General features: G+C 46.9%; 1 protein-coding gene across 1 annotated transcript; it reads right to left on the reverse strand.

Moving 5' to 3' along the window:
- Positions 1 to 292: 292 nt before the first annotated feature.
- tti2 (TELO2 interacting protein 2) lies at positions 293 to 20,706 on the reverse strand. The gene is made up of 8 exons (XM_055661997.1): positions 20,614 to 20,706; positions 14,691 to 15,424; positions 12,972 to 13,158; positions 11,069 to 11,161; positions 7,448 to 7,629; positions 3,695 to 3,838; positions 3,323 to 3,485; positions 293 to 427 (listed from the first exon to the last, which is right to left on the reverse strand). The coding sequence occupies exons 2-8, from the start codon at positions 15,380 to 15,382 to the stop codon at positions 347 to 349; spliced, it is 1,542 nt and encodes a 513-aa protein (XP_055517972.1). The 5' UTR covers positions 15,383 to 15,424; positions 20,614 to 20,706; the 3' UTR covers positions 293 to 346.
- Positions 20,707 to 22,178: the final 1,472 nt, after the last annotated feature.

Genomic DNA, 22,178 nt, shown 5'->3' on the forward strand with positions numbered 1-22,178 from the left:
TTGGCATTCTGAGATCTCTGCACTCCAATCATGCTTTCTTTCTTTCCATCGAACATTCAAATGCCTTCTTAATTTTTCAAATTATCCCCCCCCCCCCCACAGCTGTTACCTGCTTCATTTGATTTAATGTGGTGAGTTTTTGTGTGAAAATAATATTTGAGAATGTGAGAATCATTTCCTGTAACTTAACTGACTGAGTCTGAACAAGCAAATGTGACTCAGCCATAGTGAGTTGTGGGGTCAATGTCTATTTTATGATGGACTTGTAGTGAGATGGATCGTGACAACAAAGTTTTGGCCATATGTTTATTACAGTTCTGTACAGATACAGTTCTCACAAAAATTGTTACACGTCTTGCTGCACCCTGAGCAGACACTCCAGCACTGTTGCATTCTCGCAGTTCTGGCGCACGCCTTCCAGGAGAACCTAAAGATCAAAGAGTTAAAAGCAAATTATTTTGGCTGCAGATTGTTTGGTGGAATCAAGTGGCATTGGAGTGTTGCAATACAAGAACTGAGTAAGAATAATACAGCAACTGTCCTATATCGACAAGATATCTATCTGAGCTAGTCCCATACGCCTGCATTTGCCCCAGATCCCTTGAAACCTTTCCTATCCATGTATCTAACTTAACGTCTTTTAAGCATAATTGTTTCAGATCCAAACTTTCTTGAAGCCTGCTCTGGTCCAATTCTGACAGCTCTAGTGCAGTTTCCATTGACCCTCGGAGGGTAAATTTTAACACCGACACAGTATTGTGTCGGTGTTAAAATTATTGACAATATTGCAAGTATTGTCAGCAGCTGCCGCAACCAGCAAAAGACTCCTGGATCTGTAAAATCAATTGGGTTATTTCAGTATTATTAAATATGATATCTTTGAATAAAAATGTATTTTGCAAAAGCTCAATTATGAAAAGTGGTTTTGTTAAAATGTGATTGAAGTTAATTTTTTAATTACATTCTTAAAAACAAATTAATCTTCCATTCACTAAAGTGGGCAGACAGGGTCTCAGTTTAACGCCTCATCTAAAAGAGAGCACCTCCATCAGTGTAGCGGGGCAGGGTTACGAGCTGCTCCTCGTCTCCCCCCCACCCCCACCCAGCCTCGGCACAGAACATTGAGCTTGCTGCTCCCCACCTTCCGATCCATTCGATTCGAAACACCTTTGACAACCCGCTGCAGGTGGCAGTGTATGCCAGGGCCCTCAACCACGATGACAACTACGACTTCCAGTTGTACCACTATTTTACCATCTTTCGAAAGACAGGAGAAGAGGGGGACACCAGTTTGCAGAAAGTGCTTCAGTACACCGAGGGCATGTGCTGACCAGGTTTTGGACTTTGAATAATAGCGGCGCTTCCATGTGTAATATATGCAAAAATAATTTCACTGTGCAGTTGCATATGTGCCAGATAAAGTACATGTTGAGCACTCCCCCTGAACACCACTGTACACCACTGAAAGCACCCTTATGTGCCCAAATCGTGAAGCTGGACTTGGAGAGCTACACAGTGTAGAAACAGGCCCTTCAGCCCAACTTGTCCATGCTGACCAAGTTGGCATACTTGGCTAGTTCCATTTTCCTGCATTTGACCCATATCTCTAAACCCTTCCTATTCATATACCTGTCCAATGTCATACAGCATGTTAACAGGCCCTTTGGCCAAACTTTCCCACTTTGACCAAGATGCCCTGTGCACACCAGTCCCACCTGCCTGCATTTGGCCCATATTCATCTAAACCTTTCCTAGCAATGTACCTGTCCAAATGCCTTTTACAAGTTGTAAATGTACAGCTCATTCCAGATATGGACTAGCCAGAGTGAAAATGTTGCCTCTGAAGTCCCTTCTAAATCACTCACTTTAAACCTGTGCCCTCTAGTTTTAGAATCCTCCATCCTATCCTATCACTTTATCTATACACTTAAATTACAACTTTCTGATTCAGAGGCAAGAATGCTCCAATGGGTATCAAAGTTCGATGGTAGTGTTGCAGTTGTATAAGATGTTGGTGAGGCTGCATTTAGAGTACTGTGTTCAGTTCTGGGCACCATGTTATAGGAAAGATGTTGTAAAGGGTGCAGAGAAGAGTTCTGAGGATGTTGCCAGGACTCGACGGCCTGAGCGATAGGGAAAGGTTGAGCAGGCTAGGACTCTTCCTTGGAGCGCAGGAGGATGAATAGTAATCTTAGTGTACAAAATCATGAGGGGTAGACGCACAGTCTCTTGCCCAGAGAATCGAGAACTAGAGGACATGGGTTTAAGTTGAGTGGCGAAAGATTTAATAGGAACTTGAGGAGTGGTGGGGGTATGGAACGAGCTGCCAGAGGAGGTAATTGAGGCAGGTACTATAACAATGTTTAAGGAACATTTAGACAACTACATGGATAGGACAGGGTTAGACGGATATGGGCCAAATGCAGGAAGGTGGGAATGGTGTAGGTGGGACATGTTGGTAGGTGTGGGCAAGAAGGGCCTGTTTCCACACTGTGTGACTATGACTAACTGAGCCGAACATGGAGGTAATGAATTACTGTTTTTGAAGCTTTGGTTATGTGGAAAACCTGAATCAAGACAAATGAGCGGCCCAGTGGATCAGCTGGTAGAGCTACAGTGCCAGAGACCCAGGTTCAATCCTGACCTTGAGTGCTGTCTGTACGGAGTTTGCACGTTCTCCCTCTGACCTTGTGGGTTGCATCCGGGTGCTCCGGTTTCTTTCCACATCCCAAAAAGATGTGTGGGTTTGTGGGTTAATTGGCCTCTGATGTGTTGTAGAGCGTGAATGAGAGTGGGCATACATAAAACTAGCGTGAACGGGTGATCTATGGTCGGTGTGGACTCGGTGGATCAAAGGGCCTTTGTCCATGCTGTAAACCAGGGGTCAGCAACCTACGGCCCCCGGGCCGAATGCGGCCCGAAACTCGATATCATCCGGCCCGCCGAGCTCTGGCTGTACTGCATCCTGCGCAAAGCCGCTGACACGGCCGCGCACCTTCTGTGAACACGTTTAAGAAAGAACTGCAGATGCTGGAAAAATCGTAGGTGGACAAAAATGCTGGAGAAACTCAGCGGGTGAGACATGCAAGGATTGCATGAGGCTGCCTCACCCGTTGAGTTTCTCCAACATTTTTGTTTACCTTCTGTGAACACGTGATTTGATGCCTGCCATCCGGGACGGGATCCATGTGTACACGTGATAGATGTGGCCCGCCATCCGCTCACAGACCATGCGTTCTGGCACCTATGCAGAACCAGGTTGCCCACCCTTGCCGTAAACGAACAAATGCCAATGTGCTGGTAGTCACTGTACACAACTCACCGTCACTTTGCGCTCACAACAGCGATTGAGCAGGATCAAGCACTGGGTGGCATCCTGTAACAGTTCCTCCCTCACCCGGGGTGGTGTTGGGCTCTGGTCAGTTGCCACATCGTAGATGAATCTGAGCAAGGATTTAAGCAAAATCTCCAGCCTCATGGACATTCTGTTCAATAATGAGAAACAAAGAGAAAGGTTGGTGATGCAGAATGTACTCTGACTCTTTAGTTTCATGGTCATAAGGTCGTAATACATAGGAGCAGAATTAGGCTGTTCGGCCCATCGAGTCTGTTCTGCCATTCGATTACGGCTGATCCATTTTCCCATTAACCCCATTCTCCTGCCTTCTCCCCGTAACATTTGATGACTTAGTACCTGGGCCAGGCCTGTTGGATCATGCTCTGGAACGCCTGTAGAACACAGAGCCTGGCTGTTTCTTCAGGTCCATCGTACACCTCCAGGTATCCAAGAATCACCCTCTGCAGCCGCTTCAAGTGTCGAACAACCAGAATACCAAGCCTGGCAACAGAAGCAAATGAAGGTTCAGTGATTCATTGGCTGTTTATCCCTCGAGGAACGATTGACAGAGCTTGATAGCGCTATTGCCTCATGTTGCCAGACACCTGGGCCCATTGCAGTTCGTAGTTTATATCAACGATTTGGATGAGAACGCACAAAGCATAATTGGTAAGTTTGCAGATGACACTAAAGTGGGTGGGATTGTAGATGGCGAAGATGGTTATCAAAGGATCTTGATCAGTTGGGCAAGTGGGCAGAGGAATGATTAATGGAGTTCAATACAGGTCAATGTGAAGCCTATGCAGAACAATTCCTTCATAGGAAAAATGAAAGGGTTCGGGAGCGTTGTAGAGCAGAGGGATCTAGAGGTGCAGGTTCATTGTTCCTTGAAATGGGCGTCGTAGATAGGTAGGATGGTCAAGAAGGCTTTCGACACTTTGGCTTTCATCACTCAGGGTAGGATATAGAAATTGGAATGCTATGTTACAGCTACACAAGGTACTGATGAGGCCACAGTTGGAGTATCGTGCTTAGTTTTGGTCACCCTGTTATGGGAAAGATGTTTTTAAGCTGGACATAGCTGGAAATGTTTCAAGAATGATGCCAGGACTTGAGGACATGAGTTATAAGGAGATATTGGGCAGGCTCAGAGTGTATTACGTGGAGTGTAAGAAGATGAGAGGTGATCTTACAGAGGTGTATAAGATCATAATGGTGTTAGATAGGGTAGATATACATATATAGTCTTTTACCCAGAGTAGGGATATTAAGAATCAGAGGACATAGATTTATGGTGAGAGGGAAAAGATTTAATAGGAATCTGGGGCAACTTTTTCAAACAGACGATGGTGGGTCTATGGAACGAGCTGCTGGAAAAGGCAGTCGAGGCAGAAACTATAACAACATTTGAAAGACATTTGGACATGGATGGGAAAGGTTTCAAGAGCTATAGGCCAAATGGGGCTAGTGTGGTGTGGTTGGGACACTGTGGTCAGCATGAGCAAGCTAGACCGAATGTTGGATGACTCTATGACCCAGGTTCAATCCTGACCTCTGGTGCTGTTGGTGTAGTCGCCTGAAATAGGGGGGACACTATCTATAAACACAGCTTTAAATTCTACATGGTGAAATCAAAATGTATAAAATTAGCCTTTAATAATATCTGACAATGTGCACTTTAACCACATGTGATTGTTTTCTATTACAAATCTCAAATTGTGGAGTACAGAGGCAAATAAATAAATGATGAGTCTTTGTCCCAAACGTTATGGAGGGCTCTGTATGTCAGAGTGTTGCAGAATCTGATGGGTCCTGGCATTAGTGAGAGATGTCTACATTCCATGTATACACTCAATGGCCACTGATTTTCTCTCTCCATCCGTGTATTCACAAGCTTGGCTCCACGATGCCCCAAAATCTTTCCAACAAATACCTCCATATAAGTATACATTGAAAAAATAATCAGCGCACAAATATGATCAGTTTCCAGACCATGTGCTAAGTGGCTTCCAGCTGTTCACTACCCTGTTTTTACACAGCTGCTGATTTCAAAGTGGATCACTGCTTGTAAGCGTCAACACAAAAGGACACAAATTGCTGGAGTAACTCAGTGGGTCAGGCAGCATCTCTGGAGAGCATGGATAGGTGACATTTCGGATTGGTAACCCAAACCGTCTCCTATTCATGTTCCCCAGACATGCTGCCTGACCCGTTGAGTTACTCCAGCACTTTATGTCTTTTTTTTAATATTCAACTTGTTTGACGTCCACATCCATAAAGCTTCTTGGAATCAGGAGTTGGGGAGTAGATCTGATAATATTGGGCATTTTTAAGTCCGTGACAAAATGGAGGATTTCTGCCTTTGCAAAACCTGCTTGACATAAAAGACCACGAGGATCATGGCTCCAGAATGTCGGTGACCTGGGAGGAAGTTGAGTACAGGGTGATGTCCAGATGTCCTTTGACTGATAATATGTATGAGGGTTTTGCAGAAGGAGCTGGGTCCTGTTGCAAATGCATGATCTGGATTGGTTTGGAAATGATTTGAATTTGAATCCTTTATTTGTCATTCAGACCTTTCGGTCTGAACGAAATGTTGTTGCCTGCAGCCATACATGTAATAATAACAACACACAATAAACACAAATTAACATCCACCACAGTGAGTTCGACAAGCACCTCCTCACTGTGATGGAGGCAAAATTCTTAGAGTTACTGTCTCTTCCCTCCTCTTCTCCCTCTGTGCTGAGGCGATACCCCCTGGGCGATGGTAAGTCAGTCCCGCGGTTCAAGCTCCGCGGCCCAGGGGTGGTCGAAGCTGCCGCCCTCCAGTCCAGCGGACGCAGCTGTTGCCACGGGAGCTCCGGAAAACAGGCACCAGCCTGTGACCCGCGAGCTCCCGACGATATCGTCCACTGGCCCGCGGCCGAGCCCCGGATTCAGGTCGCTGCCGCCAGAACGCCGCCTCAGCCACCGGAGCACCGTCTCCGCCCCGCACCGGGCTGCCCCCACGGGAGCGCCTTTTAGCCGGGAGCACCTTCCAGCTGGAACCCAGGCCGCCCTCACGGAAGCACCTTCCAGCCGGTAGCCGCGCCGCCCACACGGGAGTGTCTCAGCCCCGCGCAGTCCACCCTCACAGAAATGCCGAGTCGTGCCGCTGCCCGAACGTCGCCGCAGCTCGAAGACGGCCAGCCTGGCTGGCTCTACCTCCGGAGCCTTGAGGTCGGTCGCAGGTTGGAGGCCGCCAGCTCCGCCATTAGGCCTCAGCTCAGGGGGGGGAAGAGAAGGGGGATACGACAAAAAAGTCGCATTCCCCCGAAGGGAGAGACAGAAAGCCCTGTTTCACCCCCCCACACATAACACCACCTAATAACCAAAATTTTAACTGAACTAGACAAAAAAACAACACAAAAAAGTAAAAACAGACAGACTGCAGGCGAGCCCCAGCCGTTTCACAGCGCCGCCACTTCCGGAACAACCGGATGGGTTATAATACTATTGTTAACTATGTTGCATGGTCTTTGCACTGCTTTTTGTGATTGGTCAAGGAGAGGGGCCTTGCCCACATTACCTGCTAAAATGTTTCCTTACTTAAGGGAACTGTTTTCCATTAAGAATTTTCTGTAGAAACAATGTAATGGGATATTCTGTGATTGGGTCAGGGAACTGTCAAATAATGTATTGCACGATCTTTATTTATGATTGGCTTGTAGAGGTTACCCCCCTCTCTCCCCCTCCATGTACTTTGCGCCAAGGTTCCAATATAGTATAAAAGAAGAGGGGAGTCTGTGTCGATTTTCTGGGATAGCACTTGGGACAGTGCTGACTATCTGGAGGTGTCTATTGGCACGAGGCTGAAGGGCTTGGACGAGTAGAGACAAGGATCGGACGCGCGGTGTTTGTTTGGTATCGTGTGTTTGTGTTCGGAAAATAAAGTGAGTTGATCCAGTGCTTGACTCAGTGTTTTACTGAACCAGACTAGCGGGGTGAGAATAGGACTGGAATTACAGATCCATGTGGATGGAACAGAGATGTGGCGGGAGTACACTGCTTCCCGTTGGCAGGGTCGACACAACCCAATACACGTTCCTGACAATATCGCACTCTGACCTTTCGATGAAGACAGGCAGGTGCTTGGCATACACTCTTCGAAGGGGGATCTTGTCTTCAACCTCCATGTGGGTAAGTATTAGACAGAATACTTTGTCGTAGCGATTTGCTCTCTGTTGTCCTCGGGTGACGAGTGGCTTCTCTATGAGTGGGAGAAGGTCGAGTAAACAGGACAACACGACCTGAAACGAAGAAGGCTTTAGTTATGAGCAAAGCACAAAGTGCTGGAGGAACTCGACAGGGTAGGCAGCATCTGTGGATGAAATGGACAAATTATGTTTTGGGTTGGGACCCTACTTCACACTGATAGGAGTAGGGGGAAGGAAGCTGGAAGAGATGTAGAGGTGGGACAAAGCCTGGTAAGTGATAGGTGGGTACAGGTGAGGGGAAGGTTTTAACAAGCATTAGTTATGCAATGAATGGTGGTGTTGGCTCGAAATAGAGAGAGATCAAGAGCTGTCGAAGTACTAATGGGGCATTGGGGCAGTGCAGCGTAGGTTCAAGAGATTGATCCCTGGGATGGCGGGACTATCATATGAGGAAAGATTGAAGAAGACTAGGGGGACCTCATAGAGGTCTTTAAAATGATGAGAGGGATAGACAGAGTTAAATGTATAACAGGAGCTTTTCCCTTTGAGATAGGGAAGATTCAAACAAGAGGACATGACTTCCAGAATTAAGAGCCACAGTCTTAGGGGTAATATGAGGGGAGAATTTATTTACGCAGAGAGTGGTGAATTTGTGGAATGAGCTCCCAGTGGAAGTGGTGGAGGCAGGTTCACTGGTATCATTTAAAAATAAATTGGATAGGCATATGGATGAGAAGGGAATGGAGGGTTATGGTACGAGTGCAGGCAGGTGGGACTAAGGGGAAAAAAATTTGTTCGGCACGGACTTGTAGGGCCGAGATGGCCTGTTTCCGTGCTGTAATTGTTATATGGTTATATGGTTATATGATGGGCCGAATGGCCTCCTGCTGCACCTATTTTCTATGTTTCTATGAAGCTGATGCAAAGATAGTCTCTAAGAATAACCTGAGTCTCTGATGCTCAGCAACTCAGGCCATTCCTTCTCTTATACTTTACAAATACAGCACTGGCCCACCGAGTCCACGTCCACTATCAATCACCCGTTCACACCAGTTCTATGTTATCCCACTTGTTCTTCTGTTCCCTACACACCAGGGGGCAATATACAGAGGGCCAACTAACCTACAAACCCGCACGTCCTTGGGATGTGGGAGTAAACTGAAGCACCCGGAGGAAACCCACGGTCACAGGGAGAACGTGCAAACTCCACACAGACAGCACCCGAGGCCTGGATTGAACCTGGATCTCTGGCGCTGTGAGGCAGCAGCTCTACCTGCTGCATTACTGTGCTGCCCTATCTGTGGAGAGAGAAATAGAATGAGGGCTCCAAGTTGTGCTGTAATTGTTATATGGTTATAAGTTAGTGCACATTTATCTACGAGGACTCATCTTGGTGAAGGGGCGAGGAATACATTGTTGAAACGTGGATCTGAAACTAATCTGCTTTGGATTCAGTTTATGGGTTGTCTAACAGCCCATAGCCTACACAATAAATTATTACGTTGTTAGTTCAAAAATAGTGGTCCTGTGTGTCTGGTCACCCTGTTCATCTCCACCTCATTTTTTTCTAACCACGCTCTAAGGAAAAACCTCTTATTCTGGGAACGTGACCCATGGTTCTAGACTCCTCAGCTTGCAGGGCAAGAGTTTCCCAAGTTTCAATGAGATCCCCCACTTATTTTCTACAGGCCTAATCTAGGCAATCAGTCCTGCCAGTCAAGCCTGTCTTCAAAGGAGCCAGGCTGCTTTTTTTGTTGCATTTCCTCAATGGAAAGTAGATCCCTTTGAAAGCTAGGAGACCAAAACCATAGAAAATGTTCCACGTGCATTTTCACCAAGCTCAAGACAAGGTCGGCGATGACAATCAATGGCAGGAGAAAACGGGGGCAGAATCACCCTCACCTGCTTGCTTACCAACTACAAGCTCCTTGCATTGAGAAAACAGTCTCCAGAACCAGGGGCCACAGTCTTAGAATAAAGGAGAGGTCATTTAAGACTGAGGTGAGAAAAAAACGTTTTCACGCAAAGTTGTGAATTTATGGAACAGAGGGCAATGGAGGCCAAATCACTGGATGGATTTAAGAGAGAGTTAGATAGAGCTCTAGGGGCTAGTGGAGTCTAGGGATATGGGGAGAAGGCAGGCACGGGTTATTGATTGGGGCCGATCAGCCATAATCGCAATGAATGGCGGTGCTGGCTCGAAGGGCCGAATGGCCTCCTGCACCTATTTTCTATGTTTTGTATCTATGTTTCTATGAATGTTATGGAGTGTGAAAGCAGATAGGACTGTAATGTGTTTCTCTGCTGAAAGCAGTGAGAAACAATGACTAGCAGGCAGTGACACAGCTGGTAGTGCTGCTGCCTCACAGCTTCAATGACGTGTTCAACCCTGATCCCCGGGCACATTCCAGTTTTCCCAGGATTTCCTCCCACATCCCAAAGACGTGCTGGTTGGTAGGGTGCCTGCAATAAATTCCCACTGCTGTAGATGGTGCTGTAAAATATGAGAGAATGCGGTGGATCGGATTGCTCTGAGAGCCAGCATAGACTCGATGGGCCAAAGGGCCTCCACATATGTCGTGAGAAATGTATCACTTTTTGTTCTGGTCTGTAAAGAGAAATGAATGGACGCTGGAAGAGTTTGCAGATCATGAAGTGTGCAAAAGTAAAGGCGGTACCACCGTTAGTGCTGCCTCAGCTCCAGGGCCTGGGTTCACCGTCTAGGTGGTGGTTCCACATTGTTCCTGTGACCTTGCTGGGTGTCAAAGGGCTTGTACACTCTGGAGTTTAGAAGGATGAGAGGACTCATTGAAACGTATAAGATTGTTAAGGGCTTGGACACACTTGAGGCAGGAAACATGTTCCCAATGTTGGGGAGTCCAGAACCGGGGGCCACAGTTTTAGAATAAGGAGATGGGAGACGAAGAAACATTTTTTCTCACAGAGAGTGGTGAGTCTGTGGAATTCTCTGCCTCGGAGGGCAGTGGAGGCAGGTTCTCTGGATGCTTTCAAGAGAGAGCCATGGCTGATCGTCCCCTATCAATAACCCGTGCCTGCTTTCTCCCCATATCCTTTGACTCCACTAGCCCTGGAGCTCTATCTAACTCTCTCTTAAATCCATCCATGGGGAGAAGGCAGGAACAGGGTACTGATTGGGGATGATCAGCCATGATCTCATTGAATGGCGGTGCTGACTCGAAGGGCCAAAGGGCCTACTCTTGCACCTATTGTCTATTGTGTATTGTCAATAGATGCTCCCATTTCCTCCCACATCAAAGACATGCTGGTAGGATCATTGACCACTGTAAATTACCCCTTAGTGCGGGAACGTGGGAAAATAATTTAAGGGGAATTGATGGACATATGAGGGCGAATGGGTGGGGTTAGAAGGAAGTAAGAATTAAGCTGCAGGAATGGAAGAAGGAACTTGCCACTTGGGATGGACCGAATAGACCTATTCATGCCATTACGAGTAGTGCAACGTGGATAACATTCGAGCGGCTGCAAGAGGAGGCAAAAGGATATTGTTCACCTGAACGAGTGAGGCTTCAGGAGTGTACAGGTGATTGAAGAGAGCGTGGTAGACCACCTGTGCCCGGTTATACTGCAAGAGTTCAGCAGCCGGCTGGAATAGAACACAGAGCTGTTAGATGCACAGAAACACATCCACGCTGCCTTGTACACCAACGTATAATAAAGTCCACACTGTTGGGCACAACAAGGTCTCTCATAATTCATCCACAATTACAATTTAATCCACAGTACCCCTCTGTACAGTTCCCTGTAGTCATCTTTACTGCCTTTTGCCACCAACATCCAACCAAGTATAAACAATATATTTCTCATTTCTTACAGTAAATAGATGGCAAAAAGAGGGGGCAGCGTAAGTTACGGTGAGAGGGGATGAAAGGTGATGTGGGGGATGTTTTTGTTTTACACAGAGTGGTGAGAGCCTAGAATGGGCTGCAAGGGGTAGCGGAGGAGGCAGATACGATAGTGGTATTTAAAAGGCTTTCAGATAGTCACATGAATATGGCGAGCCGCTGCCTCACTGCACCAGAGACCCGGGTTCGATCCTGACTTTGGGTGCTGTCTGTGTGGAGTTTGCACGTTCTCCCTGTGACCCCCATGGGTTTCCTCTGGGAGCTCCGGTTTCCTCCCACATCCCAAAGACATTTGTGTTTGTAGGCTAATTGGCCCTCTGCAAATCGTCCCTAGTGTGTAGGGAGTATGGGAAAGTGGGATGCTATAGGATTGACGTGAATGGGCGATCGATATTCAGAGCGGACTCGGCGGGCCAAAGGGCCTGTTTCCATGCTGTATCTCTAAACTATGCAGGAATATGATTAGTTTAAAGACAACATGTCTGGACATTGTGGACTGAAGTAAGTAAGTAAGTAAGTTTATTACCAAGTATTCACATACAAGGAATTTGCCTTGATGCTCCGCCCACAAGTAACAACATGACATACAGTGACAGTTACGAATGACTTAGAAAACACTAAACATTAATAATAATAAAACATTAATGATAAAACACCATTGATCAAGCATGTGAACCAACAAAATACCAGATCAAAGGGAGGCTACAGATTATTGGCTGTTGAGTAGAGCAACTACTCGTGGATAAAAACTGTTTTTATGTCTGGCTGTGGCAGCTTTGACAGTCCGGAGTTGCCTTCCAGAGGGAAGTGATTTAAAGAGTTTGTGGCCAGGGTGAGCGAGGTCAGAGATGATCTTGCCCGCTCGCTTCCTGGCCCTTGCAGTGTACAGTTCATCAATGGAGGGAAGGTTGCAGCCAATAACCTTCTCTGCTGATCGGACGATTCGCTGCAGCCTCCAGGTGTCGTGCTTGGTGGCCGAGCCAAACTGAAGGCCTGTTCCTGGGTTGTACTGAACTATTTGTGCCACATTATTGAAGGTAACTTACCCTTCAGTTTATATTAAAAGAAAACATGAATACAGCATTTTAATACAAGCTAAATGCTCTGCTTCAAATTTGTTTACAAGTACAGTTACTGCTCTGCAGACAAGAGCAGGTGAAAATCTGCAGAGGTCCCACAAACAGCAAGAGTGAACCCCAGTGGAACTCTGCTGTTCATACTGTACTAATCACGTCTGCCTGGATGTGATTCATATCCCTGACCCTGCATATTAGTTCAGCTTAGTTTAGAGATACAGCATTGAAACAGGTCCTTCAGCCCACTGTCCAGCCTGACCATCAATCACCCGTTCACATTCATTGTACTTCAGGCTTCTTTCTCATCCACCAGAAACCAGGCCGACAGGAGTATCATTTGAATATCAACAGCACAGGGCAGCACACTCGATGCTGCCACCTTACCCACATCAGACCCCGCCGCACTGGTCCCGGTGTGATTTCCACCCCCCCCCATTCCTCTTGGCGTAATTTCCACTCTCTGGCCTCCACCTACCACATTGTCAATGACGTGCTGCAGACACCTCACGCCCAGAATCTTATTCTCTGTCCTGTAGTCGTCGGAGAAGAGGAGGGATGGTGGCAGCACTGTGTCCAGGTGCTCGCTCAGCCAGGGTCTCCTCACCCTCTGCAGCAGCCACCGGAACACGTGCTTCGTGGCTGGGTTCAACTTCCACGTGTTTCTGTGGAGGTTTACACACACAATGAAGTTACCAGCACTCTGTTCAGTAAATGAAAACAAGCAGGGAAGAGTGGCAGACGTAGCAGGCCCTTGTGTGAGACCCAAGAGCTGTGGAAGATGGGCATGAGCGGTTCCTGTCAGCAGCGTCGTACATTGCCACAAGTTTTAAGTTCATTATTTGTAGGCGACTTAGCTCCAGTCCAAGCCCATAACACCCTGAAAGTGGCAACACAAGTAGATAGAGTGGTATGCTTGCCCTCATCGGTTGTGGCACTGGGCATACGAGTCAGGAAGTCATGCTACATCTTGGTTCGGCCACATTTGGAGGATTGTATGCTGTTTTGGTTACTCCATTACAGAAAGGGTGTGGGGGCTTTGGAAAGGGTGCACAAGTAGTTTGCCTAGATTGGAAGGTTTTAACTATCAGGAGAGCTTGGACAAACTTGGATTGTTTTCTCTGGAGATTCGGAAGTTGATGGAGACCTAGCACGTAAAATATTGAGAGGCATAGATAAGTAGATGGTTAGAACTTTTTTCCATAGGGTGGACATGACAAAGGTTAGAGGGCGTAACTTTAAGGTCAGAGGAGGAAATTTATATGTGGGGCAATTTTTGTTTTTAACACAAAAATTGATGAGTGTCTGAAACGTGCTGCCTGGGGCAGTCAGATACAATACTGGTGTCTACAGGAAGTGATGTTTAATGGGCTTTTGAATAGAGTGTGGAGGAATATGGATGACGTGCAGGTAGTTGAGATTAAGTTTGCTTGCCATCATGATTGGCACAGGCATTGGTGGCCAAAGGAACAGCTTCTTCCCCTCTGTTATCAGGTCTCCAAATAGTCCTTCATAAACTAAGGTACTGTTTGATTGACCTCGACCCCATTGCAGAAATTGGACTTTGTCTCTGGATGCGCTATAACACTGGGAAATATATCTAACTATAGTGAACTATACTGACCTATAACTGAGAAATATATTCTGCACCCTTTGCTCTACCCATTGTGCTTGAGTTTGACTTGATTGTATTTATAGAAACATTTATAGATTTATAGAAAATAGGTGCAGGAGGAGGCCATTCGGCCCTTCGAGCCAGCACCGCCATTCATTGTGATCATGGCTGATCGTCCCCTATCAATAACCCGTGCCTGCCTTCTCCCCATATCCCTTGACTCCACTAGCCCCTCGAGCTCTATCTAACTCTCTCTTAAATCCATCCAGTGACTTGGCCTCCACTGCCCTCTGTGGCAGGGAATTCCATAAATTCACAACTCTCTGGATGAAAAAGATTTTTCTCACCTCAGTCTTAAATGGCCTCCCCTTTATTCTAAAATTGTGGCCCCTAATTCTGGACTCACCCAACATTGAGAACATTTTTGCTGCATCGAGCTTGTCTAGTCCTTTTATAATTTTATGTTTTTATAAGTTTGGTATATCTGATCCGACTGGATAGCATACAAAACAAAGCTTTCTGCTGTACCTCGGTGCGAGTGACAGTAATAAATCTAAACCTGCATATCTACCATTGACTTACTTGTTCATCTGAGGTTTCATCAGATGCAGCACGATTGCCAGAGCCCCGTGTCCTTCCTCCTGTGATCCACACAGGAGCTCCACAACGGTCTTGCAGCCGGTCGCTTGCACAGTGGCAGCCAGCAGCTCGTCGGCAGCCAGCCGGGACGCCGCGTTGGTCCACGGCCTCTCCTGGCAGTGCGTGGCACAGAAGATGACCAGGTGTGGCGAGACGGCATTCAAAACCGAGTCGGGCGAGAGTTCAGCGGGGCTGGAAGACGAGGCTTGCAGCGGCCTTACCGACAGTTTAGTGAGGAGCAGCTGAAATGTTTCGGCCACGCTCTGCGCCTTGCTGGGTATGGTGGAATAAGCACTGTTGGGCAGCTCCCCAATGTCAGTCTCACACCTCGGCAGTGCCGCGTACAGGGTCAAAGAAACGGTCAGGTCAATGTACAAGTGCACAATGTTCAGAGTTTCACCTTGACGGTAGTGGTTGAGAAGCCAGAGAGGGTCAGCATGTAAAAGCAAATCCTTTACATCATCCACAACTGATCCTCTGTCTCTCCTTAGGTTTTCGGTCGACAAGTCCTCCAGAAGATTTTTAAGAACCTCCTCAACTATGGGGACTTTCATACTCCGATAATGTTCCTCTCGCTCCGCCCTGCCTTGGCCTGCAAGCTGCAGTTTCTGGATGATTTCTGAAGGATCTTCCATGGTGTCTTTCCTTTCACTTGCAATCAGTAATTCATATTTAACCTGGGAAAAAGAAAGCATTATTTTTGTTGTTGTGCCCCGAAACAGTGTAACAAGCAGGAGGGAAGGAAAGTGTACATGGATACAGGAACAAGCAGGCAGTGAAGAAAGTGAATGGCATGTTGGCCTTTATAACAAGAGGAATCGAATATAGGAGCAAAGAGGTCCTTCTGCAGTTGTACAGAGCCCTAATGAGACCACACCTGGAGTATTGTGTACAGTTTTGGTCCCCTAATTTGAGGAAGGACATTCTTGAGGGAGTGCAGCGTAGGTTTACAAGATTAATGCCAGTGATGGTGGGACTGTCATATGCTGAGAGAATGGAGCAGCTGGGCTTAAACTCTGGAGTTTAGAAGGATGAGAGGTTATCTCATTGAAACATATAAGATTGTTAAGGGTTTGGACACGCTAGAGGCAGGAAACATGTTCCCGATGTTGGGGGAGTCCAAAACCAGGGGCCACAGTTTAAGAATAAGGAGTAAGCAATTTAGAATGGAGATGAGGAAACACATTTTCTCACAGAGAGTGGTGAGTGTGGAATTCTCTGCCTCAGAGGGTGGTGGAGGCAGGTTCTCTGGATGCTTTCAAGAGAGAGCTAGATAGGGCTCTTAAAAATAGCGGAGTCATGGGATATGGGGAGAAGGCAGGAACGGGGTACTGATTGGGGATGATCAGCCATGATCACATTGAATGGCGGTGCTGGCTCGAAGGGCCGAATGGTCTACTCCTGCACCTATTGTCTATTGATATCATACGCATATCTCAACTTATCAGATCAATGTCCCTGCTAATTGGACATTTTTTGGAGTCTACATTAGAGGAAGAAGAAATACAATGGGTAGAATAGAATATTCTCCTAATTCTCAAATTCTACTAACAGAAGAAAACTGGATAGAACAATTGGCTTCATGAAAGGAAGTAGAGGGAGATGGTGGAAGTCTTTAAGAAGAAACTGCAGATGCTGGAAAATCGAAGGTAGCCAAAAGTGCTGGAGAAACTCAGCGGGTGCAGCAGCATCTATGGAGCGAAGGAAATAGGCAACGTTTCGGGCCGAAACCCTTCTTCAGACTGATGGAGGGTGGGGGGAACGGGGAGAAGAAAGGAAAAAGGAAGAGGAGGAGCCCGAGGGCTGAGGGAGAGCTGAGAAGGGGAGGGGACAGCAGGGGCTACCGGAAATTGGAGAATTCAATGTTTATGCCACTAGGGTGCAGACTGCCCATATGAGGTGCTGTTCCTCCAATTTCCGACGGTGCGCACTCTGGCCATGGAGGACACCCAGGACAGAGAGGTCGGATTAGGAATGGGAGGGGGAGTTGAAGTGCTGAGCCACCGGGAGGTCAAGTTGGTTAATGCGGACCGAACGGAGGTTGAGGGAGAGATAGGAAGGGGAGGAGACAGCAAGGGCTAACAAAATTGGGAGAATTCAATGTTCATGCCCCCTATTAATAACAATATAGTTGAATATAGAAGTGTTATGTTGCCGTTGTACAAAACATTGGTGAGGCCACTTTTAGAGTATTGTGTTTAGTTCTGGTCATACTGCCATATGAAGGGTGCCATTAAACCAAAGAGTGCGGAAATGATTTATGGGAAAATTGCCAGGACTTGAGGGTCTGAGCCATAGAGAGAAGCTGGGCAGTCTAGGACTTTATTCCTTAGAGCACAGGAGAGGGAACTTACAGCGGTGTATAAGATCATATAGGAATAGACTAAATGCACAGAATCTTTGACTCAGTGTAGTGGAAATCAAGAACCACGGGACGTAGGTTTAATGTCAGATGGGGAAGATTTAATAGCAACATGTTCAGAGAGGGTGGTGGGTACATGGAACAAGCTGCCAGAGGAAGTAGACAAAGAATGTAGGAAGGAACTGCAGATGCTGTTATATGGTATGGTTTACATAAGTCTGAAGAAAGGTCTTGACCCAAAAGGTCACCCATTTATTTTCTCCAGAGATACTGCCTGATCAATAGACCGTAGGTGCAGGAGTAGGCCATTCGGCCCTTCGAGCCAGCACCGCCATTCAAGTAATCATGGCTGATCATCCCCAATCAGTATCCCGTTTCTGCCTTCTCCACATACAGGTATCCTCTGACTCCACTATCTTTAAACAATAGACAATAGGTGCAGGAGTAAGCCATTCGTCCCTTTGAGCCAGCACCGCCATTCAATGTGATCATGGCTGATCATCCCTATCGAGCCCTATCTAGCTCTCTCTTTAAAGTATCCAGAGAACCGGCTTCCACCGTCCTTTGAGGCAGAGAATTCCACAGACTCACAACTGTGACCAGTGAGTTACTCCAGCATCTTGTGTCTATCTGCCAGAGGAAGTAGTTGAGGCAGCTACTGTAACATTTTAATGCATTTTGTCAAATATGTGCAGAAGAAAGGTTTAGTGATATGGGCCTAACACGAGCAGGTGGGTCTAGCGTAGATGGGCATCTTGGTCGGAATGGGCAAATTGGGCTGAAGGGTCCATTTTTGCGCTGTACGACTCTAACTGTAATAGGCCTTTCGGCACATCATTCCTGTTCTGCCATTCAGTAAGATTACGACATATTTTACCTTAACATTACTTTCCTGCACTGATCCTAAATCCATTTTAAATCATTAATATCTGAAAACTTCAGCGTGAATAGATTTAACAAATATTTCACTGCTTGTTTTGGCAAAGATTTGCTATCTTCTAATGAAGATAATGGGATAAGTAGTTTTGAGGGATATGGGCCAAATGCAGGCAAATCGGACCAGCTTAGATGGGGCATCTTGGGCAGCAAGAATTTGGGCCAAAGAGACTGTTTCTGTGCTGTACGACTGATTTTAAATATTTAAAATATATTATTAAGTATTTGAACAGTAATCATCTTTATTTATTGAAATCAGCACAAATTTTAGAACAAACAAAATGTTGAATTTTCATGTTCCAGCATTTTTATTTAAAATGGCCTCATGATAAGGGAGAAATTGATGAAACAATAAATGACTGTATCATCAGATGAAAATTAACAAGATGTGATATTAAGAAAATCTCTCAGCAAATAAAATAATTTGCTGTTTCATTATTTTGGTCTTTGGACCTTGTTCGATTACACCTATAAAATAATAACATGCTGGAGCAGCTCAGCGGGTCAGGCAGCATCTCTGGAGAGCAAGGATGGGTGATATTTCGGGTCAGGATCCTTCTTCAGTCTGAGGAAGGATCTTGACTTGAAATGTCACCCATCCATGCTCTCCAGACTTACTACCTGGCCCACTGAGCATAATTTAGCAGAAAATGCGTAAACAGGCCCATCGGCCCGCCGAGTCTGTACTGACAAGCATTCCCCTCACACTAACACTATCCTACACACTAGGAACAATTTACAATTTTACAGAAGCAAATTAACCCACAACCCTGAACGTCTTTGGAATGTGGGAGGAAACTGGAGCACCTGGAGAAAACCCATGTGGTCACAGGGAGAACGTACAAACTCCATAGAAAGCAGCTGTAGTCAGGATCGAACCCGGATCCCTGGCGCTTTAAGGCAGCAACTATACCACTGCGCTACCCCAAATTGTTCCAGCAATTTGTGTATTTATTTTTAAATAGACCAGCATCTGCAGTTCCTTGTATCCACCTTGATTCCACCCACATTCTGAATGAGATCCCCATAATCTAAACTTGGAATGCCTGCCCCGCTGAGTTCCTCCACCACTTTATGTTTTACTCAATATTCCAGCATCTGCGGTTCCTTGTGTGTCAACATTCTTGGTCGATTTAGAATATCCCATTTTATTGCTTTGTCTGTGGTATCAGAAAAAACGGATGTTCACCCTTGTTCACGTCTCTTGCCTCCAGTGTTAAAGTCGAGACAATAAATACGGTACAAATGGAGATGCAAGGAATTGCAGATGTTGGAATCTTGTGCAAGACACAAAGTGCTGGAGGAGCTCAGCGGACTGGGCAGCATCTATGGAGGAGTTGCAGGAAGATTGTTCCCGATGTTGGGGAAGTCCAGAACATGGGGTCACAGTTTAAGGATAAGTCTTTTAGGATCGAGATGAGAATTTTATTTTCATACAGAAAGTGGTGAATCTGTGGAATTCTCTGCCACAGAAAGTAGTTGAGGCCAGTTCATTGGCTATATTTAAGAGGGAGTTAGATGTGCCCTTGTAGTTAGAGGGATCGTGGGGGGGTATGGAGAGAAGGCAGGTACAGGATACTGAGTTGGATGATCAGCCATGATCATATTGAATGGTGGTGCAGGCTCGAAGGGCCGAATGGCCTACTCCTGCAACTATTTTATATGTTTCTATGACAGTAGATCATGGATTGAGTGAACAAAATGGGAAAATGTGGGCTGGAGGTAGAGTCACACATCATGGAAACAGGTCCTTCTACTCAACTTGCCCCTGCTGACCAAGATGCCCCATCTACGCTAGCCACATTTGGCCCATATCCCTCCACCTATTTTCTATGTTTCTACAGCCGCCTGAAGAAGGGCCTGGAACCGAAACGCCGTCTGACCATTCCCAGATGACAGATGCTGCCCAATCCGCTGTGCTCGTTTTGCTGAATTAATGCGAAAGTTGTCTTATGTTACAACAGATCATGAAACAACAGGTCAATAGATTTATGAGAGAGTTAGATAGAGCTCTAGGGGCTAGTGGAAACACCTCCAGTTTAAATTCCAATTTGGAATATTTTGGAGGACCAAGGAACCTGGAATCAAGGGATATGGGGAGAAGGCAGGCACGGGTTATTGATAGGGTATGATCACAATGAATGGCGGTGCTGGCTCGAAGGGCTGAATGCATCTATTTTCTATGTTTCTATGAAACGTCGGAACCGCACAGGAGCTTCATGGAGCGAGGCCTGGGCCCCGAGTGCAGCCGATCCTGAGGCCGCCTCACGCTCTCCCTCCCCCGGGTGTGTGTGTGTGGAAGTGCCGGGGATCCCGATCCCCCCACCCAAGGCGGGCAAGAGGCGGCGCCGGGGTCCGGGCGGGTCCCCAACCCCCACCCCCAGGCCCCGGGATCAGGACACCGGCCTCTCCCGCAAGCAGGGCCCGGCCCGGCCCGGCCCTCAAGGCGGCGACACGCTGGGCCTCGGGGACATCCCTCCGTCGCTCGGACCGCGCGCCACTCCCCCCCTCCCCCTCCCCCTCCCCCTCCCCCCCACCGCCGGCCCCTGGACGTCAACAAACGCTCACCTCCCTCCCCCTCGGCCACGGCGCGGCGTCTGCTTCCGGTCAGGAAAAAAAACAAGACCCAGCGGAAATCCCCGCCCAGCCTTGCCCCCCCCCCCCCCCCCCGGCGCGGACCGAATATTCCGCGGACCCCGCCAACGCGCTCCGTGTCCCCGCCTCTCCGAACCCCCCTGACACGTTCGGCTCGCACTTTGGTTCCGGGGGCTTAACTTGGGGAGGAGCAGATCCCTCAGCACCTTAGCAACGGCCCTAGCAACGGCTGCCTCCAAGGTTGGACCGAACTCGGAGAGACACGGGATTCAAAATCACCTGTTTAAGGAGGAACTGCAGATGCTGGAAAATCGAATGTAGACCAAAATGCTGGAGAAACTCAGCGGGTGCAGCAGCATGTATGGAGCGAAGGAAATAGGCAACGTTTCGGGCCGAAACCCTTAAGGGTTGGAGAAACTCAGCGGGTTGGAGTTGGAGAAACTCAGCGGGTGCAGCAGCATCTAAGGAAATTTCCTTCGCTCCATAGATGCTGCTGCACCCGCTGAGTTTCTCCAGCATTTTTGTCTACATTCAACGTCACCTATAAGGTTGACTCTGATCTGGGTGTTTAGCAGGTCGAGAAATGTTCCTCTTAAGAAGAATATAAAGAACACATACATTGGCCTTCATCAGTCAGAGTTCTGTTGAGTATAGAAGATAGACACAAAAAGCTTGAGTAACTCAGCCGGTCAGGCAGCATCTCTGGAACGAGGGAACAGATGACGTTTCGGGTCAATAGACAATAGACAATAGGAGCAGGAGGAGGTAATTCGGCCATTCAATGTGATCATGGCTGTGAGAGTCAAAAATCACAAATGCTCTTGAGACAAATTCAGACAAAGAAGTGTTTTTATTAATTTCATATTCTGCAGAATAGGTGCCTCTCCTCTGATGTCCCCTAGAGGCACACGAAGATGGAGATGCTTTCTATCTTTATACCTTTCTTCACTATGGTCACTACCTCATGTCTCCCCATCGAGTTTCGTCCAATCATAACATAAAGCCCACATTCCCACGAGAATGTCCAGGAATGTCTCGGACCATCTCCTGACGTCAAAGGCTTCTGCTGGAGTTTTTATCTTTGTTACTTTCTTTATCTAGAATTTCTCTCTGTTCTGTATATTGTTACTTTATTCTACCAGCAGTCTGGCTTCTGCTGACAGCTCATTTCTTTCTAAGTTATATTTTTCAGAGTTCTAGTATAAACCAACCATCCCTATTAACCCTTTTCTCACATGGCTGATCATCCCCAATCAGTTTCCCTTTCCAGCTTTCTCCCCATATCCCCTGACTCTGCTATTTTTAAGAGCCCTATCCAGCTCTCTCTTGAAAGCATCCAGAGAACCGGCCTCCACCGCCCTCTGAGGCAGAGAATTCAACAGACTCACCACTCTCTGTCAAGACCCTTCTTCGGACCCAACCGAATAGTTGCTGCATGACCCGCTGAGTTACTCCATCTTTATGTGTCTATCTTCAGTTTAAACCAGCATCTGCAGTTCCTTCCTGTACATATTGAGTATATTGAGTCATATTGGGAG

This window comes from Leucoraja erinacea, chromosome 35 (genome assembly GCF_028641065.1).
Source record: "Leucoraja erinacea ecotype New England chromosome 35, Leri_hhj_1, whole genome shotgun sequence".
Lineage (NCBI taxonomy): Eukaryota > Metazoa > Chordata > Chondrichthyes > Rajiformes > Rajidae > Leucoraja > Leucoraja erinaceus.

Excerpts from the sequence above, each read along its gene's own strand:
- tti2 (XM_055661997.1), bottom strand. The coding sequence starts at position 15,382 with ATGGAAGATCCTTCAGAAATCATCCAGAAACTGCAGCTTGCAGGCCAA. Across the intron at positions 13,159-14,690 it reads ATGAAACCTCAGATGAACAA|AAACACGTGGAAGTTGAACC; the intron begins GTAAGTCAATGG and ends AAACCTCCACAG. Across the intron at positions 428-3,322 it reads GTTGTGAGCGCAAAGTGACG|GTTCTCCTGGAAGGCGTGCG; the intron begins GTGAGTTGTGTA and ends TTTGATCTTTAG.